The 20,038-nt window shown below is 39.7% G+C and overlaps 1 protein-coding gene across 1 annotated transcript in view; it reads left to right on the forward strand.

Moving 5' to 3' along the window:
* Positions 1-20,038, forward strand: part of lrpprc (leucine-rich pentatricopeptide repeat containing) — a 103,471-nt gene that overhangs the window by 11,706 nt on the left and 71,727 nt on the right. The window contains exons 12-17 of the mRNA XM_041789450.1: positions 7,819-7,937; positions 8,025-8,115; positions 9,291-9,360; positions 13,679-13,706; positions 14,392-14,443; positions 16,596-16,702. Coding sequence (XP_041645384.1) covers positions 7,819-7,937; positions 8,025-8,115; positions 9,291-9,360; positions 13,679-13,706; positions 14,392-14,443; positions 16,596-16,702 — 467 coding nt within the window. The remainder of the gene's footprint in view (positions 1-7,818; positions 7,938-8,024; positions 8,116-9,290; positions 9,361-13,678; positions 13,707-14,391; positions 14,444-16,595; positions 16,703-20,038) is intronic.

Raw genomic sequence — 20,038 nt, forward strand, 5'->3', positions numbered from 1 at the left:
CCTGAGTTTCTCATGTGAGCAGAATAGATTATTTTTGCAGGGTCTTTTTACACCACCTCAATAATCCTTTTATGTTTCTTGAGTTTATTTTACAAGACAACGGCGCTTCTTTAAAGTGTAGCTGTGTCTGAGTCTATAACTGAGCCTTTTACCACCACTGTCTATTTTAAAGTTAACTTTTTTTTTTAAAGTGTGAGCTGTTTTATCTTTTGCCCCAAACAGATGTGATATCACTGGTTATGTGTACACGTCTATGAAACTGTGGTTAGTTAGTCTTTTTTGTAGATCACATGTACTGAGATTTTTTTAACAACAACATACAGTGTTAACTGGACAAAAATTCAGACCCTTATCCCAGCCCAAGAACGCACACTTAAGCACCTCTCACCTCCTTATATATAATCTGCATGTAATTGTTCAATGCATGCTGTCCACAGTGAGAATATACAGCCAGAAAAAAATGAGAGAAAACAAAATAAAACATACAATTTAAAAAAGTAATTTTATTCACTATTTCTTGAGACATTTTTACCGTTTTTATGGTGTTTTTTCTTTAAAAAGTCTCAGAAAGTGGCAAAAAGATAGATTAAATGGTAATAGGTGACATAAATGGGTAGTGCAAAAAGTTGTTGAAAGTGGCAAAAGATTGTGAAAGTGGGTTTAAAGTGGCAAAAATATATTTAAAGGGCAATAAAGTGACAGAAAGTAGTGAAATGGGTTGAAATTGTCAATATTTGGCAAACATGGTTAAACCTGACAAAGATGTTAACTGTAGCAAAAAGTGGTGAAAAAAATTAAGGGTGGCATTAAGTGGAATTGATAGGTAAAAAAATGTAATAACTGACAAAAATGGGTCAAAAGTAGCAAAAATATATTTCATATATTATGTTTATTACACTAATAAAAAGATGTGTTTATTTGTTTTTCATCTCTTATTGTAATATTTTAAATCTGGAAAAGGACTGAAGATGGAAACTAGCTTTCTGGCTAACTCTGGCATATTTACAGAAATGTTGATTTATATGCACTATCCTCTTAAAGAAACAGTAAATTAAGTCAAATTAAAAGTGGCAAAAAGTTTAAAAAATTGGATAAAATGGTAAAAAGATAATAAAAGTGAGAAAAAAAAGGGCGAAACAGGGATAAAAGTGGAAATATAATGCAAAATTGGATTGAATGTGGCAAAAGGGATTTAGTGATGGCAAAAAATTATATGAAAATGGGTTTAAAACGTGGCAAAAATAGGTGGTAAATATAGGCTGTGAGTGGCATAAATGGCTGGGGAAAAATGGGGAAAAGATGTTAAAAAGTGCCGCAATTAAACATTTTAGACATCAGACGGTATAATAGCTTGACACACTTTTCAACTCAGGTAACTGTTAGCCAGGATGCTAGCTCCAGTGCTACTGATTGAACACACATGCATTGACATTGTAAATAAATCACAGCTGGGAGGGGCCGTTCACTGGGATTTTAGGGTGCCAGTCAATTCTGTGGGCAGGCCTGGTGGCCACTGAAGTGATTAGTATTGGTGTAGCTATAGGGGTAGTTTCATCAGAGTTGAAAAGCATTTCTTTATTAACAAACCACACTGAAAGTTTGTCTCAGTGGGAAAGATGTCTTTGCTCATTTCCCATCCAGCTTGTCAACAGTTTGACTTTCCAATTGGCTCCACTGATAATAAAGAATAATGTAGGGACTTGACAACAGCTGCCTTTCAAGCTCACATTATGTAGTTTAGTCCTCAGCAGCAGCACATACCTCAAAAATGTTTTGTTGCTCTGAGATACCTGTAATAAATATGACAGAAATTCACTAAATCACCGAGATTCTGCCATTCCTGGACACTGCCCCTGGAGTGTTGCATAGATGGATGTGAAATACTGTATATCCCATGCCATTGGTATGTGAAACAGTCTATCTGGTGTCAAGTTACTTGAGACAGTTTGATGTCTCAGCAAGAGCAGTTAAGGGAAAATGTTTCAGATCCCAATTTGTGCCTCAGCTGATGAAAAAAGTTAATTTCTTTCTACTCGTTTTTGTCAGCGATGACTTTATGTGGGAAATCATCTCAGTGACAGATAACCGGCATTTGAAGTCTTGTCAGAACTCACATCTCATTAAGAACACACCCTGTCAGATGTGCTCAGTAGCAGGCTTGGCTTTTAAGTGCTTTATTTATGCTGAGCTCTGGCTCTCTCTTTGGGGTTTTTTAGAGCGATTAATAAATGATGCATTTTGCCCCTGTCAGCTAATTGACAGCATTTGAGCTGGCAGGACGGAGAGGCTGGTTAGACCAGCGCGGCAACAGCGCAGATTGACTTCTGTGTGCGGTCCAGACAGATTCTCGGTTTGAATGGTGAGATGCTTCAGCGCCCGGCTTGGCAGCATGAAGAAGAGGATTAGACATGTGTTTAAACATGCACAACCACATACACATTCAGTCTCACTTAGATTCTCAAACCACAGAGTGTCAGAGCCACGCAATACGTCAGACAGCATCCATTTAGTTCTCACAGTGTGGAAAGAAAGTTCTCTTTTGCTCACACCCGCTTGTTTCCGACGGTGTTAGCCTTAACCCTCATGAATCATGCAGCCTCTTTTTTTACCCTCTCCCATTGGCTGCAGGAGGTGTGTGAGGGAAAAGGAGGGAAGGGGGGGATTTCAGGGGGCCAGTGCAGGTGATGTGACTGATGCGGAGTGACTTGATTTCATGTAAATGCAAGCGCTCTGAGGGAATTCACTTTGGATTACGCGCCCCACTGTGCACAGTCCATGAAATATTAAGCGCCGTGTCACTTTTTGTCCACAGGTGTCACTAGCGGGCAGTGAGGGGCCGGAGCCGGTAGAGTTAAAGGAGAACAACGGGGGGAAGGGGGGGAGAAAAAAAATCCCTTTGCCTTTTGATGAGGTGTGGATTTGGCGGGTTTAGAGGAAGCATATGCTGGCCTATACTTCCCACCTGCCGCCAGCTAGTCACCGCTTGTCATTCCTCGGACGCAGCACGCTCTTATCACTTCTGACAAGAAAAAAAAGAGGAAGGGAGGGGAGAGCGCAGTGGAGAGGAGGGTTTTTGGCGTTGTGCGTTTTGGGTGACGAAAGATGTAAAGGTCGCCTTGTTTAGTCTGCTGCTCCCACCTTAGCTGACCCCTTTTTAAATATTGCTCTCTTTCTTTAACCCAGACCTATCATCCAAATAGAGCAGGCAATCTTGCAGTTCAGCCTTCTGGGGATTCTGTTCTAGGCTCTGCAGAGTTAATTGCAGGGACAAGAGCCAAGCATCACTTTCATAAAAAGAAAAAGTACTTCAAATCATGTTGAAATTGCGGCTTTCTTTGCTTCACAAAATGGAAATGTTCTTCTGTTTCCAAACAACAAGCGGTCATTGCCTCACAGCAAACAAAGTCCACCTTCAGAGAGTCAGACACTGAGAGATCCACAGACAGATGGTGTCAGAGGCAAAAGAAAAGGAGAAGTGACAGGTACTCATGTCCAAGGACGAAGGAGGAGATGACAGCGACCGGTTCACTCCACTCCTCTTTTCCTCTCTTTTTTTCATCCTCACTTCTCATCTGTGACAGTTAACCTGCAGACATGAATCTGATGATGATATCTTGTGACCACTGCCATGCTTAACTCACTACTTTGATACTTCTTGCCCCGGATGGTATGTCAGGCTTTATGCTGACCAACCTGGAGAGGCCTCTACTCTTCTCAGATTTCCTCTGTGCCCTATCTTTATTTAAATAGTTCAGACAGGAAGGAATCGAAAAGGGTTACTCAGTCACATGTGAGGATTTATGAAGTGAAGATAAAATACCTCGAGGGATAACAGAACAAGTCACAAAGTGTAATATCAGTAAGGATATATCACATATCCTCACTGATTTTCATAAATATTCTCATCTCTATTTTGGAGGCATTGGTGCTTCAATTATTGTCAATTTCTGAACTTAATTAAGTTATAATTTCAGTTTAGCAGAAAGTTTGTGTATCTTACAAAGAAAAAGTCTGGTCATTTGAAACTGTGAGGTTTAATGTGAAGTAAACCATGCTAACCAGTTACCATAGTGTCTTTCTTGCTGGCTGATTCTTATAAACAGATATCTGTGCAAAAGTGCAGCTAGTAGCCGGATCATGCTGGCAGCATGCTAATCAAGTCAGCCAGGACATCCCTCTCCCCAGCGACATTTTCGTGCTCTTCCTGGGTATTCCAAGGTGTTCCCAGGCCAGATGAAATATATAATCGCTCAGGCGAGTCCTGGGTCTACCCCTGAGTCTCCTCCAAGTTGGACACACCTGGAAGTCCCCCACAGGGAGGCGACCAGGAGGCATCCTGTTCAGATGCCTGGACCACTTCAACTAGCTCCTTTTGAGACAAAGGAGCAGGGCTCTACTTCAAGCTCCCTCCGGATGTCTGAGCTCCTTACCTAGTCACTAAGGGCGCACTCACACTAGGCCATCCTTACTGTGCCGTATTCTAACCGTGCTAAAGCCCATTTGACCCCCTCCCCTGTCCCCCTTTAGCCAGCACTCACACTGCTCAACGCATCCAGGCCTGAGCACGGATATGTCACGCGCTGACGTCATCACACAAAGCCTTCACCTTTGATGAACTTATACGTGTTCATGACTCAGTATACATAAGTGTTGTTTTTTAGGCTGTAAAATAGCAACAGATTTGTACAATATCTGATCTATCATAAGAATTATTTTACCTGGCCTGGGATCAGTTGGCTACGTCAACGATACAGAGCCCGGTGAGGAGAGAGAGAAAGCGGTTCATAGCGGGGAATTATCACTCACAGCACTTGCTGCTGAATGAAACCCTGACTTTTTAACTCGTATGAGCCCCTACAGTCATTCCTCTTTGTGTTCATATACCATCTGAATCCCCCTGGCACTCCTTTATGCACCATAATCTGTGCCATCTCTCAGCGTAATTTTGGATGCCTTTCAGTGCTGCACCAAACAAGCTCTCATGTCACAGGACAGCCTGTGTCAAGAGCAGGAATTAATGTTCAGATAAGAGGTTTTTTTTTACCTGCAACGAGCAATTTTAACCATCTGAAGAGAGCTGGAGGTAAATATGTCACAGAATTAATAAACCATGTTCCCTTCAAACGTCAGCAGCCAAGACCACAATTTCACTTGTTGATAACATGAAATAGAATTAAAGATAAATTAATTCAGTGGATGATAGTATGGAATAAAAATTTTATAATACGAGAGGTTAAATCAGCAGTGAGATTAACCCTTGCACGCACTTGTCCAAGTATTTGGTACTCTCCTTTATGCACGGAGGATGAACGGTGTTTGTTATCCTGTGAGCTGCTGTTTGTGACTCAAACAAGGGAAGAAGCTTTATTTCACAAAAAAAGAAACTCACAGTGGTTAAAGCCTGATTTTGCTAGAAAGTGGTCAGAAATGTGGATTGGACTGGGATCCATTAGAACGAGGTCATGGTGGAGCTGTGCGAAGTAAAATTTTTCAGCTTTTATAAAATCTTTGTAACTTGTTAAAATACAGTGAGACAAAATATATAGTTCTCGCTATCTTCCTAGAAGAAAACCTGCTGTCTCTTGCATGCAGCTGTTGCCTGGTGTGCTCTCTGTGCTCTGAGGTGGGTCCTTTTGTTGTTACTTCACTTTACGTCACATTCCCTCAATTGTGCTCCTTCATTTGCATCCGTGCCATGCCCATGCCCACCTCATCCTTCCGTGCCAGGGCTGTGAAGCGTGCCGTGCCGAAGCACGGAACGATTGCATTCACACTGGCCAAACGTACCGGGCTTTAGGCTGAAACGGGCCCAAGCACGGTACAGATGGCCTAATGTGAGTGTGCTCTAAGGCTAAGCCCAGACTCCCTCCTGAGGAATCTCATTACAACCACTTGAACCCATATTCTTATTCTTTTGGTCATTAAACAAGACGGATAAATGAAAGTATTTCAGAGATGAAAAAAAAAATCCACCAGTTCAAGAGGTTACAGACTTGACTTTCCCAAAAAATGGAAAAGAAGGGTACTCGCCAGAGCAACTGAAAAGTGATGATCATGAAAGCTCACTTGCTGAAGCCAGAAAGTGCGCCTGCAAGAGAAGGCCGGCTCATGCATTTATACACCCAGCTCTCCATTCACTTGTTTTCTGTCTGTCTGGCTCACCGTGAAATTGATTATGGATTATTCAGGAGGAAAGCAGGTGCTCCTTCTCTTCTTTCATAAAAAAAGCCAGGATGAAAGCGATTAGGGGGGTAAGAATGGACACAGGGACGGCAGAATGGATGGATCCTCCATTGAGAAGAAAGCTGAAGATTGCCTGTTTACCTTTTCTTGAAAGCAAGGGAGATGGAAAGTGAGAGGGCCGGATGAATGAGTGATATGGAGGGAGGGGATGGATGGATGGAGTGGTTCAGGTAGACTTACCTGGGATAATGCAGCCCCAGCCGTAGGTTTTAATGGCGTATAAAAGCCTGTGGCTCATGTTTTATTCAGCTAAAGAGAGAGATTGCCAGGTGAACACATACGTCCCAGGAGGATGCAGAATTATAGAGCCACATATATATATGTGTGTGTTTGTGTGTGTGTTTTAGACCCTGAGTGGAGTGTAAATACACACAGCAACCTGAGGTGTGTCAGCCCAAGGAAGCACTTTAAGTTGGTTTGTCAAAGTCTGCATGGGAACAAGGGGTATTGGTACACTGGATGGAGTCATATATAGCATACAGATGCAGCCTGAGAAAACATAGTGCCAATGTGTTCACACACATGAAGACGAGTGAGTGTGTCCTCGTTTAGGCCCATGTCCTTCTTGGGCACGCTCCCAGACACGTATGCAAAGTGCTGCAGCAGCTCATACACTCTCGCGGGCACATTGAGAGTGCACGAGTGGCTCTTCCATATGCATGCGGATGTTTTGGCATCCTTCCTTAGGGCAGGACCTCAGGGCTCCACTGGAGAGCAGGGCGATGGTGCAAGAGTCCACTTCAGGCCGAGTGCGTGTTTGCGTACATGTATTTCCAAGTTCAAGGTAGAGAAGGGAGCAGACATTAGCATTTTGTTGACGGAGTGGGTGAGTGATAGAAAGTCTGTGCCAGCTTAGTTTTTAGGCACATATTTCAACAGGGAGCACCCAGCTCAAAGTCTGTGCATTAATTTGTGTTTGTGTATTTAGAAAAGTGCAGTATTTCGATGATTTGATGGCAAAGCTAATTATTTTCCCCTTAAACTGCTGGTTTTAATGGATACCTGTATATGAACTTTTTATATGTATTTTATGTCACATTATAGTAAATTAAATATGTTTTCATCTTGGATTAAGAGTACAGTGTGTATTAGCAGCATTTCGCAGAACAAACTTGGTAAAAAAAAAAAAAGGAGCATAACATTTAGAAGTATGTTAAAATTAGTGTTTAATCACCTGCATATACTGTACAAAAATTATTATAATTTATTCATGTAGAATAAGCCTTTTTTTAAGGAGGGTCCCCCTTCTTGGATTCATCTTGCACCCCATGTTTGTACAGTACCACAGACCATTTAACAGTTATGGGCTCTTTTTGTGAAAGTTCCTCTGGTTGCTGTGATCACCAGAAAAAGTGAAAGTTGCAGCACTGAATCTGTAATATTCACAATTTTACACTCTGCACCTTAAAATAAAGCAAATAGAATTGGAGGGTCTGATAATGTTTTTTTCAATGTTTGATCCATTTTCTGATGTCTGTCTTATTTTTTTCCTTGATGTAAATTTCATAAAAATTCAAGTATCTGTCTCCATCTTGCTTTTCCAGGACTAAATGCTGTTTTCTCTGTGTGTTGTAGGTGTGACCGAAGTGTTAAAAGGCATGCAGATGCTTGGCGTAACCCCTGATGTTGAGACTTTAGCCACTTACGTCATTCCTGTCTTCGCTGATTTAGAAGCAGCTCAAAAGGCTCTTCAGGTAATCCAGAAGTCACTCTGTAGTTTCATTTGTTTAGCATGCATTAAGAAGTTTTTGCTTAAAGTAACACTGATGTTCTTTGTTCAGGAGTCTGGTGTCTCGCTGGAGTCAGAGGGCATCTTGGCTTCTGAGGTTCGCATGATGGCTCTTAACAGCCTGGTCAAACTCCACACCAAATGTGAGCATACGCACACACACTCACACTCTTAACACATTCCAAAGAAGAGGCTCTTCTGCATCTTGGGCACCAATCATCATAAAAATCGCTGCTTCGCCTGCGGGCTAATTGGACCAGCGTTAACACACACACTCATACATTTGCCCACTTACTCCTGTGTGCTCATCAGGCCTTTTAAGAGATTAGTCTGTGTGAATATGTAAAGAGCGAGAAGGAGAGGCGCCTCGGCTCGCAGAGGGATGGGATGTTGAAGGCTCTTACATAATGGATGACTCGTCTTGTTTTCTGTCTTTCATCTCGTTTTAGTCTCAAAACATCTCACACTCGTTTTTCACATATATTGCTCTGTTTCCTCTTCATGTAGCTCAGAGGCCTCAGTGGATTTGTTTCCTCCTATATAATAAAGTTTTCAGTGTTTTTAAACATTTCATAGATCTCCTCGTTCCATGTAATACTGCTATAAACTCAGGGAAATCATAAAATCACAAAGTGTTTATTATATAGAGGACATCAAACCTTTGCCATTTTCATCTCTTTTACTGTAAATATTTAAAAATATTTGTAAATATAAATGGAACACTTACATATTTTTTTTAATTCTCTTCTTATTGAAAAGTGTCCAGCTCTAGTCTAATAGAAAAGGACAACTTTTCTATAGTATGGATATCATGAATAACAGTTTACCAGTCCTCCACTTTGGTGCCTTAGTCCTTTGCCTGTTCCTTGTTGTGGCTTTTATGCTTGAAATTATTTATTATCATTATTTATATGAAATTAATTGTTTCATTTATTTGTTTGCAGTACCCTTTAGCTCTGTGCTTATTTTTCCCAAATAAAGTACTTTGAATAAAACCAGGTTTTTTATCCTTAATTTTTATGCTGTGGTCAGTGATGGTATGTGCCATGCCCACTGACTTAAGGACTTGTGGTCTCACAACCTACAGGTGATAAACTATGCAAATAAAACAGAATGCAGCTCTAACAAATATACTAAAGTTGAAAGACATGTAAGTTACATCAAAATGAGCAAACTCATACAAAACATCTACGTTTCTTGCAAGTGGTTGGATGTTTATGAATGAATTCACGCCTGCAGAATATCTGATTGAGAGAATGTAAATAATAGTCCACATAAATGAAATGTGTTTGCTGTCTCTTTTGTGTCTATTTTTCAGTATCCGATCCGTCTTTCCCCTCTTTGGACCTCAGTGTTTTCCGCGGCAGTCTCATCATGGGCTTCAGAAAGTGAGTCAATCAGCCCATCGTCGGTTTATGTCTTAATGTGCTCTCCATCATTTCATATTCCATATTTCTCCATATTTAGCCTCATAACTCCTGACGGGCGTTTTAGTGAGGCCTGTAGCTCTATGGAGGTCACTGCGGCATATGCTATGACGATGACATGTGCAGCCTATCACACCATCTACAGCGTGTTTATGAGTGTGTGTGGGCAGCTGCAGGGAAAAACACTCCCGACACACACATGTACACACATGCACGGGTGCCTCATGCATATGGAGGCCGTCATCCCTCTGCTCTAGCCCCAAAGCACCGTGGGAGATATGTAAATTAGCAGATGCCCACCACTGCCCCTTATACCCAAAACCCCTGCACTGATCTCACCCTCTCTCACACACAGTTGGCTCTAGGACCAGGCTCTGACCTGTGGGCTTTTGTTGAGGGGGTGTTTATGAATATTTACAGTTTAACACTACACACCCTCACAAAAAGCACTCAGGACCCTCGAGTGCGGCTGGAGGTGGGTCAGAAAAAGCGCCATCTCTTTTGGAGGCATTAAAGTTATTTCTGTCATTAAAACTAAGAACTGGCCTTAACTTTACATTCAACTAATGCATTATTTTTTGGTAAATTCTGGATACTTTTAGTTGTTTTAATGCAGATCATTCTGATGTGGAATTGAGAATCAGAATAAGGAACTGACTTTATTGTTATTATGGCAGGATGCAATGAAAAGCATCTGGTTGAGCTAGAAAAGAGAAGAAAACAAATCATGCAGTATCTTTGTTTGCACCTAAAAACATTATAGCATTTAACAGTGTTACAAAAAGAGTACGGTACATAACGTAATGTACAGGTTGAAATTGAACTGTAAAACTAATTTCTCAGTTCATGGCATTTATCAATTTGTTCTACAAAACCCCTTTCTTTGAATACATTTTCTTACTATTTGAATGATATGAGTAATTTCATATTTTGACATCTCAAACCCCAACAATGTCAGGTGGTGCAACCGTCCCAGCAGATTACCGGCACTGTTAAAAATGGTATTTTAATTGTGAGAAATTCTAATTTTAATACTTTGGCACAATTTATAGTTGGAATCTTTGAAGGAAACACATTTTATTACAATTTATCATTTTAAAGCGAGTAAGATCATTGAAAAAAATTTTGACCCCTGAATGTGCAAGTTCTTCAATGTTAGGGTGGCTCAACTGTAATCATGGGACTTTTATTTTAAAATTAAGTGAAACAGATTGTAGCATAAATTATCATCCATTTAACTCCAGCTGACACTCATGGTAATGAGTGTGGTAATGTTTTGTAATTCCTTTAGGGTAAAGATAAAGCATTTTTCAGTCACAGGTGGGCGGGTACACTCTTACTGTCAGGTTGTACAACCAAAGTAAAAATGTTCAAAATTGGTTTTACCATAAAACTATATTTTATTTAAAAATGAATGTGTTCATGTTCTAGCAAGAGCTAAAGTAAAGTGTCTGAGTATTTGCCTGTTTAATTTGAGTCTTATTTCAAATGTAAGGTGGCGCAACCAGTGTTTCAGGTGGTGAAACTACAAAAAGTGTCTCTATATGAAGAAAATAATAATATTTAAATCTTTAAAATATTTTAAAAAATGATTAGTTATAGTTTTGTTTCTGTGAGTGTGTGCACTTTCCATGTCAGGTGGTACAACTGAGGTAAAACAGCAACTTTAAATTTGACTGTAAAATACTTAGTTTTATTTTTAAAATATGTGTGTTCACTTTCTAACTTGAACAAACGTTACATGTGTCAAAGTATTTAGTTGCAAATGTTAGATGGTGCAACCAGTGTTTAAGGTTGAATGAAGCCTTATATGTCATTGACCCTTATATTTGTCACTGATGTGCAGGTATTGCAGATACATTTTTTAAATGCTTTTTTTTTTTTTTTTCCTAAGTTTATCTTTATTCTAAGGTTTTTCTGGTATTTCTAATTAATGACAGAATTAAACAGTATGTTTTCCCTGTCTAGATTTACTTTTTAAGTTCAAGGAAATATAATAAGTAGTGTAAAAAGTAGATATTTTTGTCTCCAGTTGGGGGTTTTTGTCATTTTTAAGGATAATGGGGTAGTTGGGCGTCAGTTTGGCTGGAGCGGGCGTCTGTGTGCAAGGCCTAAAGCCCTCAGTGAACTGGTTGTGGAATTCATTACTGGTCTCTCTGCTGTTTGGTGCCTCCCCCATCTCTCCTTGGTTTCCTGTCTCTCTTCAGCTGTCCTATCCAAATAAAGGTAAAAGTAATAAATAAATAAAGTTTAAAAATATGATAAATTGGGTGAGCAAAATTTAATTATATTTAATTTGGGTTCCGGACGCAGATGGCCCAGGGGTTAGGTCGTGCCCCATGTACGTGGGCAGCCCGGGGTTCAAGTCTGGCCTGTGGCTTCTTTCCTGTAAGTCCCTCCCCTGATCTCTCATTCCTGTTTCAGACTCTATCCACTGTCCTCCTGTCTACAAGTAAAGGCATAGTTTGGGTTTTTATGCCTTTGTTGAAGCAGGACAGTGAATAGAGTTGGAACTGGGGAGAGAGAACTGGGAATTACTGTACTTGAAGGAAAGGAGCCACGGGCTGGATTCAAACCCAGACCACCTGCCTCAAGGGTAACAGCCAGATGTAACCTCTAGGCCAGCATTTCTCAACCTTTTTTCTGTCCAGGCACCCTGAAAAACTTAAAAAAAAATCTTCAGTCACCCCTGTCAAAAATGTATAAAACATATAGCAACCCTATGACTGAAGTAATAGAATTGATAGAATTAAAAGCACACTTGTAAAACTATTTAAATGCCTTGGAAAAAATGCATTGTGGTGTGTAAACATTAAAACACTAAACTGTTTCTCACTCCATGAACACCTGCTAAACTGAAAAAAACTGCATGACTCCTACATTGATATGATTTCAGGAGCATATGAGAACATTTTGCTTATTTGTGCGGGGATTGTATATTTATGATAAATCTCAGTTACATGTGAAGCATATTAAAGGCACCCCTTTTGACACCAGAAGGCACCCCTGCTGGGAAAGGCTGCTCCAGGCTACCAGTGCTCCTACTTGTTAAGTTTCCTGAAATGAGATTAAATGTGATGTAACGTCTTATTTTAAGAAGCTTATAAAGAAAATTTTGCCTAATCCATTGATGGATTATTTTGTGTATTGCCACCACGTCAGGTCTTAGTTATTGCTTTTAAATATCTTTGACTGAGATATTTATCTTTGCTTGTCATGTGAATATGGCTTATAATTAGCGCAATGAGGCATTTTTTAAATTAAAAATAAGACTAATACACTTCCTGGTTCTTAGATTTGAGTTTTTGTAGTGTAGATTTTATGTAATGCAGGCTTTTTATGTAGTTTTCTTTTTAAACCTCTCAAGTGTATCCACGAATAGTCCGTCAATCTTTTTTGTCTCTAAACCCATTTTCTCTCCTCCCTTGTTTGCTGTGCTCTCATTGCATTAACACAAACACTTCCTTACACACTCTCTCTGACTGCTAAGTTGCCTGACAGGGCCATAATTGGTCTTGTCACTTTGGGAGTGTGTGTCATTGCGATGCAGGCCCTGCCCCTGTCAAAGACAAGGTCAGGGGATAATTTAATCATTAAAGACCTCTTCTTCTCTCCTCTCTCCCCCCCTCTCTCCTCGTCTCCACCATCTCGCTGACAACGCCAGAAATGTCACACGTTGTCATCATTTAGCCCCTGTGTGTGTGTGTTACAGTGTGTGTTTTGTGGTTTTCCAGGCTTTTGTGCTGCCGTCTCTTCTCTCTTGTACTGTGGGATTGAGAGTGTCAGACTGAAATATCTGCGGCTCTTTCTTGTCGTGTTTTATTGTTGTACACTGTCACCTCATTTTTAATGAGAGAAAAGCATTTAGAGAGCTATAGTTACTTGAATTTAATCATATTTGCTGTCAAGCTGAGTTAATTTATCTGAAGTCCTTACAGTGTAAAACTACGGTAACACTGAAATTCCAATTAAAGGATATTTTGTGAAATTTTAGTTTTTAATACTGCATTTTGACATTTTCAACCTTAGAAAGATGACTTATGTAGGAAAAATGTCCATAGAAGAGGTTACATGATTTCTAAATGCTTTTGTCAGTTCCTGTCGTCTATAAAAGAGCATGCTGGAACAAGTGGAGGATAATACAGTTATGTTTAAAAGTGTTTTTGAATGTGCTCTGCAAGAGAAGCACTCTACACTGACACATTAGAGTCTTGCTGACCCAGTGGTGGTTTACATGCCAACTTGGTGCTCATGCCTTGTCCTCTTCTGCCCCCTGCAGGTCTGATGATGTGGAGACCATGGTGAAGGTAAGACCAAAGTATTCTGCTCACACTGTCTGAGCGTGATCTGTATGTTTGTTAGTGAGTACAGACATCAGGAATTCTCTTTTTGAGTATATTTATCACAGAGACAAAATACAGGAGAGGGCTCCATGTAGAGGAGTAAAACTTAACAGTTTTTAGATAAATTTTGTTGTTGTTAACATTTAAAGCTTTAGTTCATTGTTCAGTTGCCTATATAGAAGCTTATTCCTTTCAACAAAATAGCTATGATAACCAATTTACTCCCCATCTGCTCCATAGCCAGTTACATTTAGGAAGAATATACAATATGACAAACACCATCTGCTGCCTTTTATGCAAATCCCCTTGTGGCACAGTGGGCATATAAATAAAGAAATGTTTAGAATGGATGATTTAGCTTCAGGCAATTAGAGCAGGATGGTTTTCAAATATGTAAAACTCATTTTATTCTTAACAATATAATCTTTAGTGAAGAAAAAGTGCAAAATATTGTAGATTGAAAATCTGTAAAAAAAATGAAAGGCTTTAAATCCAGAAAGAAATATTTTAGATTTAATTGTCTATTTTACAGTTTAACTCTGAACACTTAAAGCACATTGATGTAATTTCTTCTCATTTCTAGTGTGGAGTAACTTGTCAGTGGTTAAGTTCTTGAGTGTTGAATTGAAACTGTTTTTCCTTTGTCCAGATAACTGAGCTTTTATATAAAGACCCACGCTTCTCCAATGAGAACCGTACTGGTAAGTAAACATTTGTAAACACTCTCTAGTTTTACAGGCAAAGTCCCAGAGAATACAGGCATCCTGTAGATCCTTGAAAGTCTTAAATAGTTGTAAATTCCACTTTTAAAATGTAAGGCTATAAAAGTCTTAAAAGTCTTATATTTACCAGTGACAGGTCTAAAATTTGAGAAGCTACTTTGACTAAGAGATATCCTTATCTAGTCTTTGTATAGCCAACCTTGTATGATGTCAATCATTGTCTTCCACAAAGGGTGATTTAATAAACTCCGTACTGTTGTGAAACACAAATTCATTTTCTTAATATCTGGGCTACCAGTTTGCCCTCTAAAAAAGTCGGTGCTTGACCCTTATTTTGAGTCTTTTGATAAACTGTTTAGAATCAGTTCAGCATACCTGCAAAAAAAAAGAGTTATGATAAATATCCCCGTAGGCATGTTAATAGAATAGATCAGGGGTTCTCAAACTTTTTGGGCCTAAGGACACCTTACAGGGTAGAAAATTTTCCAAAGACCCCCACAAAACCCTCACGCTTAAGCTTGGTGGGCTTCATGGCTTGACATGAAGACACAAAACACATGATGGTCATACGTCACTGTTCTCAGTCATACCAAACTCCAGATAGCTGTCATCATTTTGTCTGAGTTTAGCTGGTCTGGGCCTCACTTGATAAGGTGGACATGCTTAAACATTTATGCATTGCTGATAAAAGTCTTAAATTTGAGCCAAGGAATATGACCAAAAGTTTCTGAGAATATGGCTTTATAACCCCTCAAAAAATGAGGAGAAATTACCCCTCATTACTCCTTAAATTAAATAGAAAAATAGACTTGTTGACATTGTTTTTCCTTGCACACATTCATGACCCACTGGAAACAGCTCCATTTTGACATACTGTATTAACACATTGGAACTAAATCATACAAAAAAACCATAAAACCAGCATAGAGAAAAGTTTGACTTTTTTAATGCCAAAACCACAAAAATGTTTAATGAATTACTTTTATAACTTCGAATGCAAATATAAATTGTAAATTTCTAAAACTTGTGTACAATGTACAAATTGAGCAAACAACAAAGTTATAAACAACACTGCATGGCGTAAATTAATTAACATAAGTCTGATTTTACGTTGCCTGTCGACACAATTTAAAAACTGGTTTGAATTTTGAAATCAGCACTTTCAACACGAGATGAAACAGAGACTTGGCAAGGCTGCATCTTGCTGCTACGTCATCTTAAACTGGTCACATTATTTGGACGTGCCGGTGCAGCCTTAGACTCTACAGGGTTAACAACAAGAAATTACAAATATCACGTGTTTAGGACTTCTGTTTTTGTTGCTGTGTTAATAAAACGGATATGAATATTGTTAGTCAAAACTGGTATAGTGACAACACCAGCTCACTCATATTGACAATGTCTGTCTGTAAGGTGTGTTTTTGTAGGTGGGAAAGACGGAGATGTCAGGGTGTTTGTGTATCATCTATCAGCACTCAAACTTGCAGACTGCAGTCTGTGTCTCAGTCACCATCCAACTATAATTCAGATGACAGAGAAATGCCCAGTGTGTGAATGTAGGTGTGTGTTAGCGTGTGTGTTTATGTTCAGTCTCAGTGGCAGAAAAGTGCTGATCGGCCCACTTCCTGTCATGAAGCCTGTGTGTGTGTACGTCTGTCCAGGTGTGTGTGAGTGAGCTCTGTCTGAGGAAACGGAGCCGGGCTGCTGACACAGTGCTGAGTAGTTAAAAGTGTGTTTGAGTGTGTGCGTGTGGAGCGCTAATGTCACTGCGTGTCAGTGTGTCACAGCCAGTCACCAGTACTGAAACTGGTGTGTGTGCTGGTGGGAGCGATGGAGACTGTTATCCATGTCACATCCCATTAGAGGGCATTGCCGTGTGTTGGTGTGATTATGTGTGTGTGTGAGCTGAAGTAAGGGGAAGCTGTCACTGCCAGCCAGCGCGCATTCACTCACACTTAGGCCCAAAAGCAGCCTCTGTCAGCAGGAAAAGAAACACAAACACGCTCTGCAGAGGCTACAGTAATATTGTGGAAATGCACAAATGGAAGCAGTGACTGACACGGCAGCAAATGAAAAGTATTCCCAGGATAACTGCTTACTCTCTGTCTATGTGTGTTTCCACTCTGTCCAGAAGCGGTATCCTTCTTCTTGTACAATCTGATCGACGCCATGTCTGAGAGAGAGGTGCGGATACAAGAAGACAAACTGAGGAAATTCTTCAATCAGCTGCACACTCAGGTAAACAAAACAAGCATAAATCACACAATATACATTTAGACCCCTTTAATTTTTTTCAGTTTTGTTATGTTGCAGCCCGATGCTGGTATACTAAAAATCATCTTTTTTATTCTCCTTAATCTACACTCAGTACCCCATCATCACAAAGTGAAAACAGAATTTTAGAATTTAATGATAATTTATAGTAGTTTATAATAAAAACAGAAATATCACATTGACATGAGTATTCAGACCCTTTTCAACAAGACTTTAAATTTATCTCATTCCCATTCCCTCCCATTTCTCTTAATTTTTGCTGAGAAGTTTCTGCACCTTGATTAGAGTCCACCTGTGGTGAATTTAATTGATTGGACATGATATGGAAAAGCCTGCACCTCTTTATAGCAGGCCTTACAGCTGACTTTGTAAAACAGCAAAAACCAAGCCACATGGGGGTCTTCCACACTGAAATGAGTTTAGGAGTATCCACAAAAGAAGTTTCTCGTATGGGCGTTTCATTCACAGGGAACCGGCATTTTAGGAGCCCAAAAACATTACTTTGTAAAACTGAAAGAACAGATCTGTATACACCCGCTGTTTCATCTTCGACACATCTTTCCTGAAATGATTACGTCGTAGCCCTCTTAACCTGCATGCATGAGCCCAGCCATTACAATAACAATGGCAGATTACATGATCGTGCTCGTGTCTCCTGCTCCTCTACTACCACCGTAACCAACAAATGGTCATGGAGAACAGCATACACCACATGTTTTTAGATCCACCATGGAGTGCAACAAGAACAGCAGCCAGGAGAAAGTTTTGGGTAAGAGAAAAGTTTTGGGTGAGCTTGAACCATAATCTTCCTCTTTGTTTTGGTGTATTTCTTTGGCAGAGTTACAGCGCCACTTACATGCCTGGCATACATACTAATGCGTTTTCAGTTGTTTTGAATGGTTTCATGCTTACACAAACTTTTCTTGAAACAATGTGGTATTTACGTAAAACATTTTCGAAATGGAAAAGAAGTAGATTTTTCCCATCCCTATGTGGACAAGGCCTTGGAGTTTACAAAAAACTCCACATAAAAAGCCAAGTGGGCTTTCATGTGTTTTGCACTAAGAAGAGACCTCCGTCTAGCTACTCAGCCCCAAGACCAGATCGGTGGAGGGATCTAGCCTTCCCTGGTTCTGTGCCTTGCAACAATCCTGCCTCTGAACTCTGCAGGCAGTTTCTTTTACCTCAGGGCTTGATTTTTTTCTCTGATATGCACTACAAACAGCAGAGAGGGAAAATCCACCTTCATCTTCATCAGTCATTATCCTCGTCAAAAACATCATCCGAAATGCTTCCCTAAAATACACCAGGTACGTCTCCGCTCCAGCACGGATGCACTGCAGGTTAACTGCAAAGTGCCATGAAACATAATAAACACACGTAAAGCTGTTGTTCCGAACTGCAGGAGTAGGATGAACTTGCTTGTATTTGTCTGTGTTGTCCATTCATGTAGATTTTTCTGCTTCTAATATGGGTCAGTAATGCTTTATAAATAAATGCACCTCTTTTTGCTCCTCTGACCTGTTGATTACAGGCTCTGCTACGCCCCATTAAGACTTTTTGTCGATGTAGTGAAAGGAAATACAGTCTGGCATAAGTCTGGTGGACTCTGTGTTTTATTCTGAAATTTAACAGGATATTTTAATTTGGTTTCGGCCACACTTCCTGCCCGTTCGATCAGCTCCATGCTGAATTTGTGTGCAGGGCTCCAGCGTCTGGAAGAAATAGAAGTCCAGGGTATCTGCTGCGGAGGGCTCTGGACTGCCGGAGCTCTGCTGGAGGATAGATGCAGAGCAGGGGAGCTGGTGGAAGCTCTCTCATTGACTAAAACTAAAACCTATGTGTAGATCACGGAAAGAAGAAAATATTCTGACTGTAGCATCAGGCAGCAACATAACAAAAGAGGAAAAATTAAAATAACATAAAGGGGGTCTGAATACTTTCCGGATGCACTGTAATGTGTACCCAGTTCATTCATAACCCTCCTGATTTAAAGGAGCTTACACACTCTGATCTGAGATGATTTGCAGGGTGTAATCACACTGGGATTATTCACAAAATCCACACTCACACACACTGCAGTATACACTGACATGACCTCCTCTCTGTGCTCTGTTTCTGAACAGTGAAGGTTTGACTTGGTGCAACCAGACATGTTGTGAAAGATTAAATCATGTTTTACGCTTTTTGCTCAAAGATTATGTCTAAACTGGCCATTGGGAGGTCAGAAAAAAAGGGTTCCTGGTCAGATTTGAACCTTTTTGGAGCACTGAAAATATCCCAACCTGATACAATGATTATTAATAATATCTGCTGTGGCAAATCCACAGCTTAGCTGTGTCTGCAGAAATCATCCTTAAAAGAAAACAATTATATTAATTGCACTCAAGAAATGTAGAAACCCTCATTAATCAGAACAAACGTTTAATTCAGACAAACTATTACTTTGTTTTAGTGAGTTTCTTATTAACAGTGTTCAGTTTAGGTAACTGAAAAATATTGTCTTTATTTTGTACAACCACATTGTTATACAGCTCTGAAAAAATTATCAGACCAAGAGAACAAGGTTTTTCTTTGCTTCTACATTTTTTAAGGGTCATATGACCATTGTTGTTTAATTGTACACAACATTTCCCTTAATTTCCAAAGAAAGTATTTTCATATGGGTGCTGTGTTTGCAGAAAATGACAGCTGGTTAAGGGAAAGAATGCACATGAAACCACTTTGTTTTATGTTTTTATTTATTTTGTAGATTTTTGGGGGGCTTTTTATGCTGTCATCTATAGAGGACAGTAGAAGGAATCAGAAACATGGATGAAAGAATGGATAACAACATGCAGGAAAGGTGCCACTGGCAGGATTTGAACTTGCACTTCCCAGGTTCATGGGCTTGACCTAACCACAAGGCCATCAGTGTCCCGTTTGTATTAATTTCCAGACTATTCTAAACCTTTTCTTACTCAAGGAATTCAGAAAAACAATATTTAGTGCAATAACCCTGGTAAATGATTGCTTTTATTCATGTAGAGCTGCTGATTAAAAGAAAATTCCAAGTGGTCGTTTAGTGTTTTCTAGTACTCTAACCTTTTGGTAAATGCTGCAGTGCTGATTCAACAGCACTGAAATATACAACCACATAATCAAACTAAAGAGCTTCTGAAGGAAGCAAAGGCTGAGATGAATAAATCAGTTAAGGGGATATTAGTTTGTTTTTACACTTTGTGCTATTGATTTCATGTTTTTATAACCAAACAATATGAAAAAAGGGAAGTTTTAGTTTCTCTTGCTAATGAGTTCTTA

This window comes from Cheilinus undulatus, linkage group 6 (genome assembly GCF_018320785.1).
Source record: "Cheilinus undulatus linkage group 6, ASM1832078v1, whole genome shotgun sequence".
NCBI lineage: Eukaryota > Metazoa > Chordata > Actinopteri > Labriformes > Labridae > Cheilinus > Cheilinus undulatus.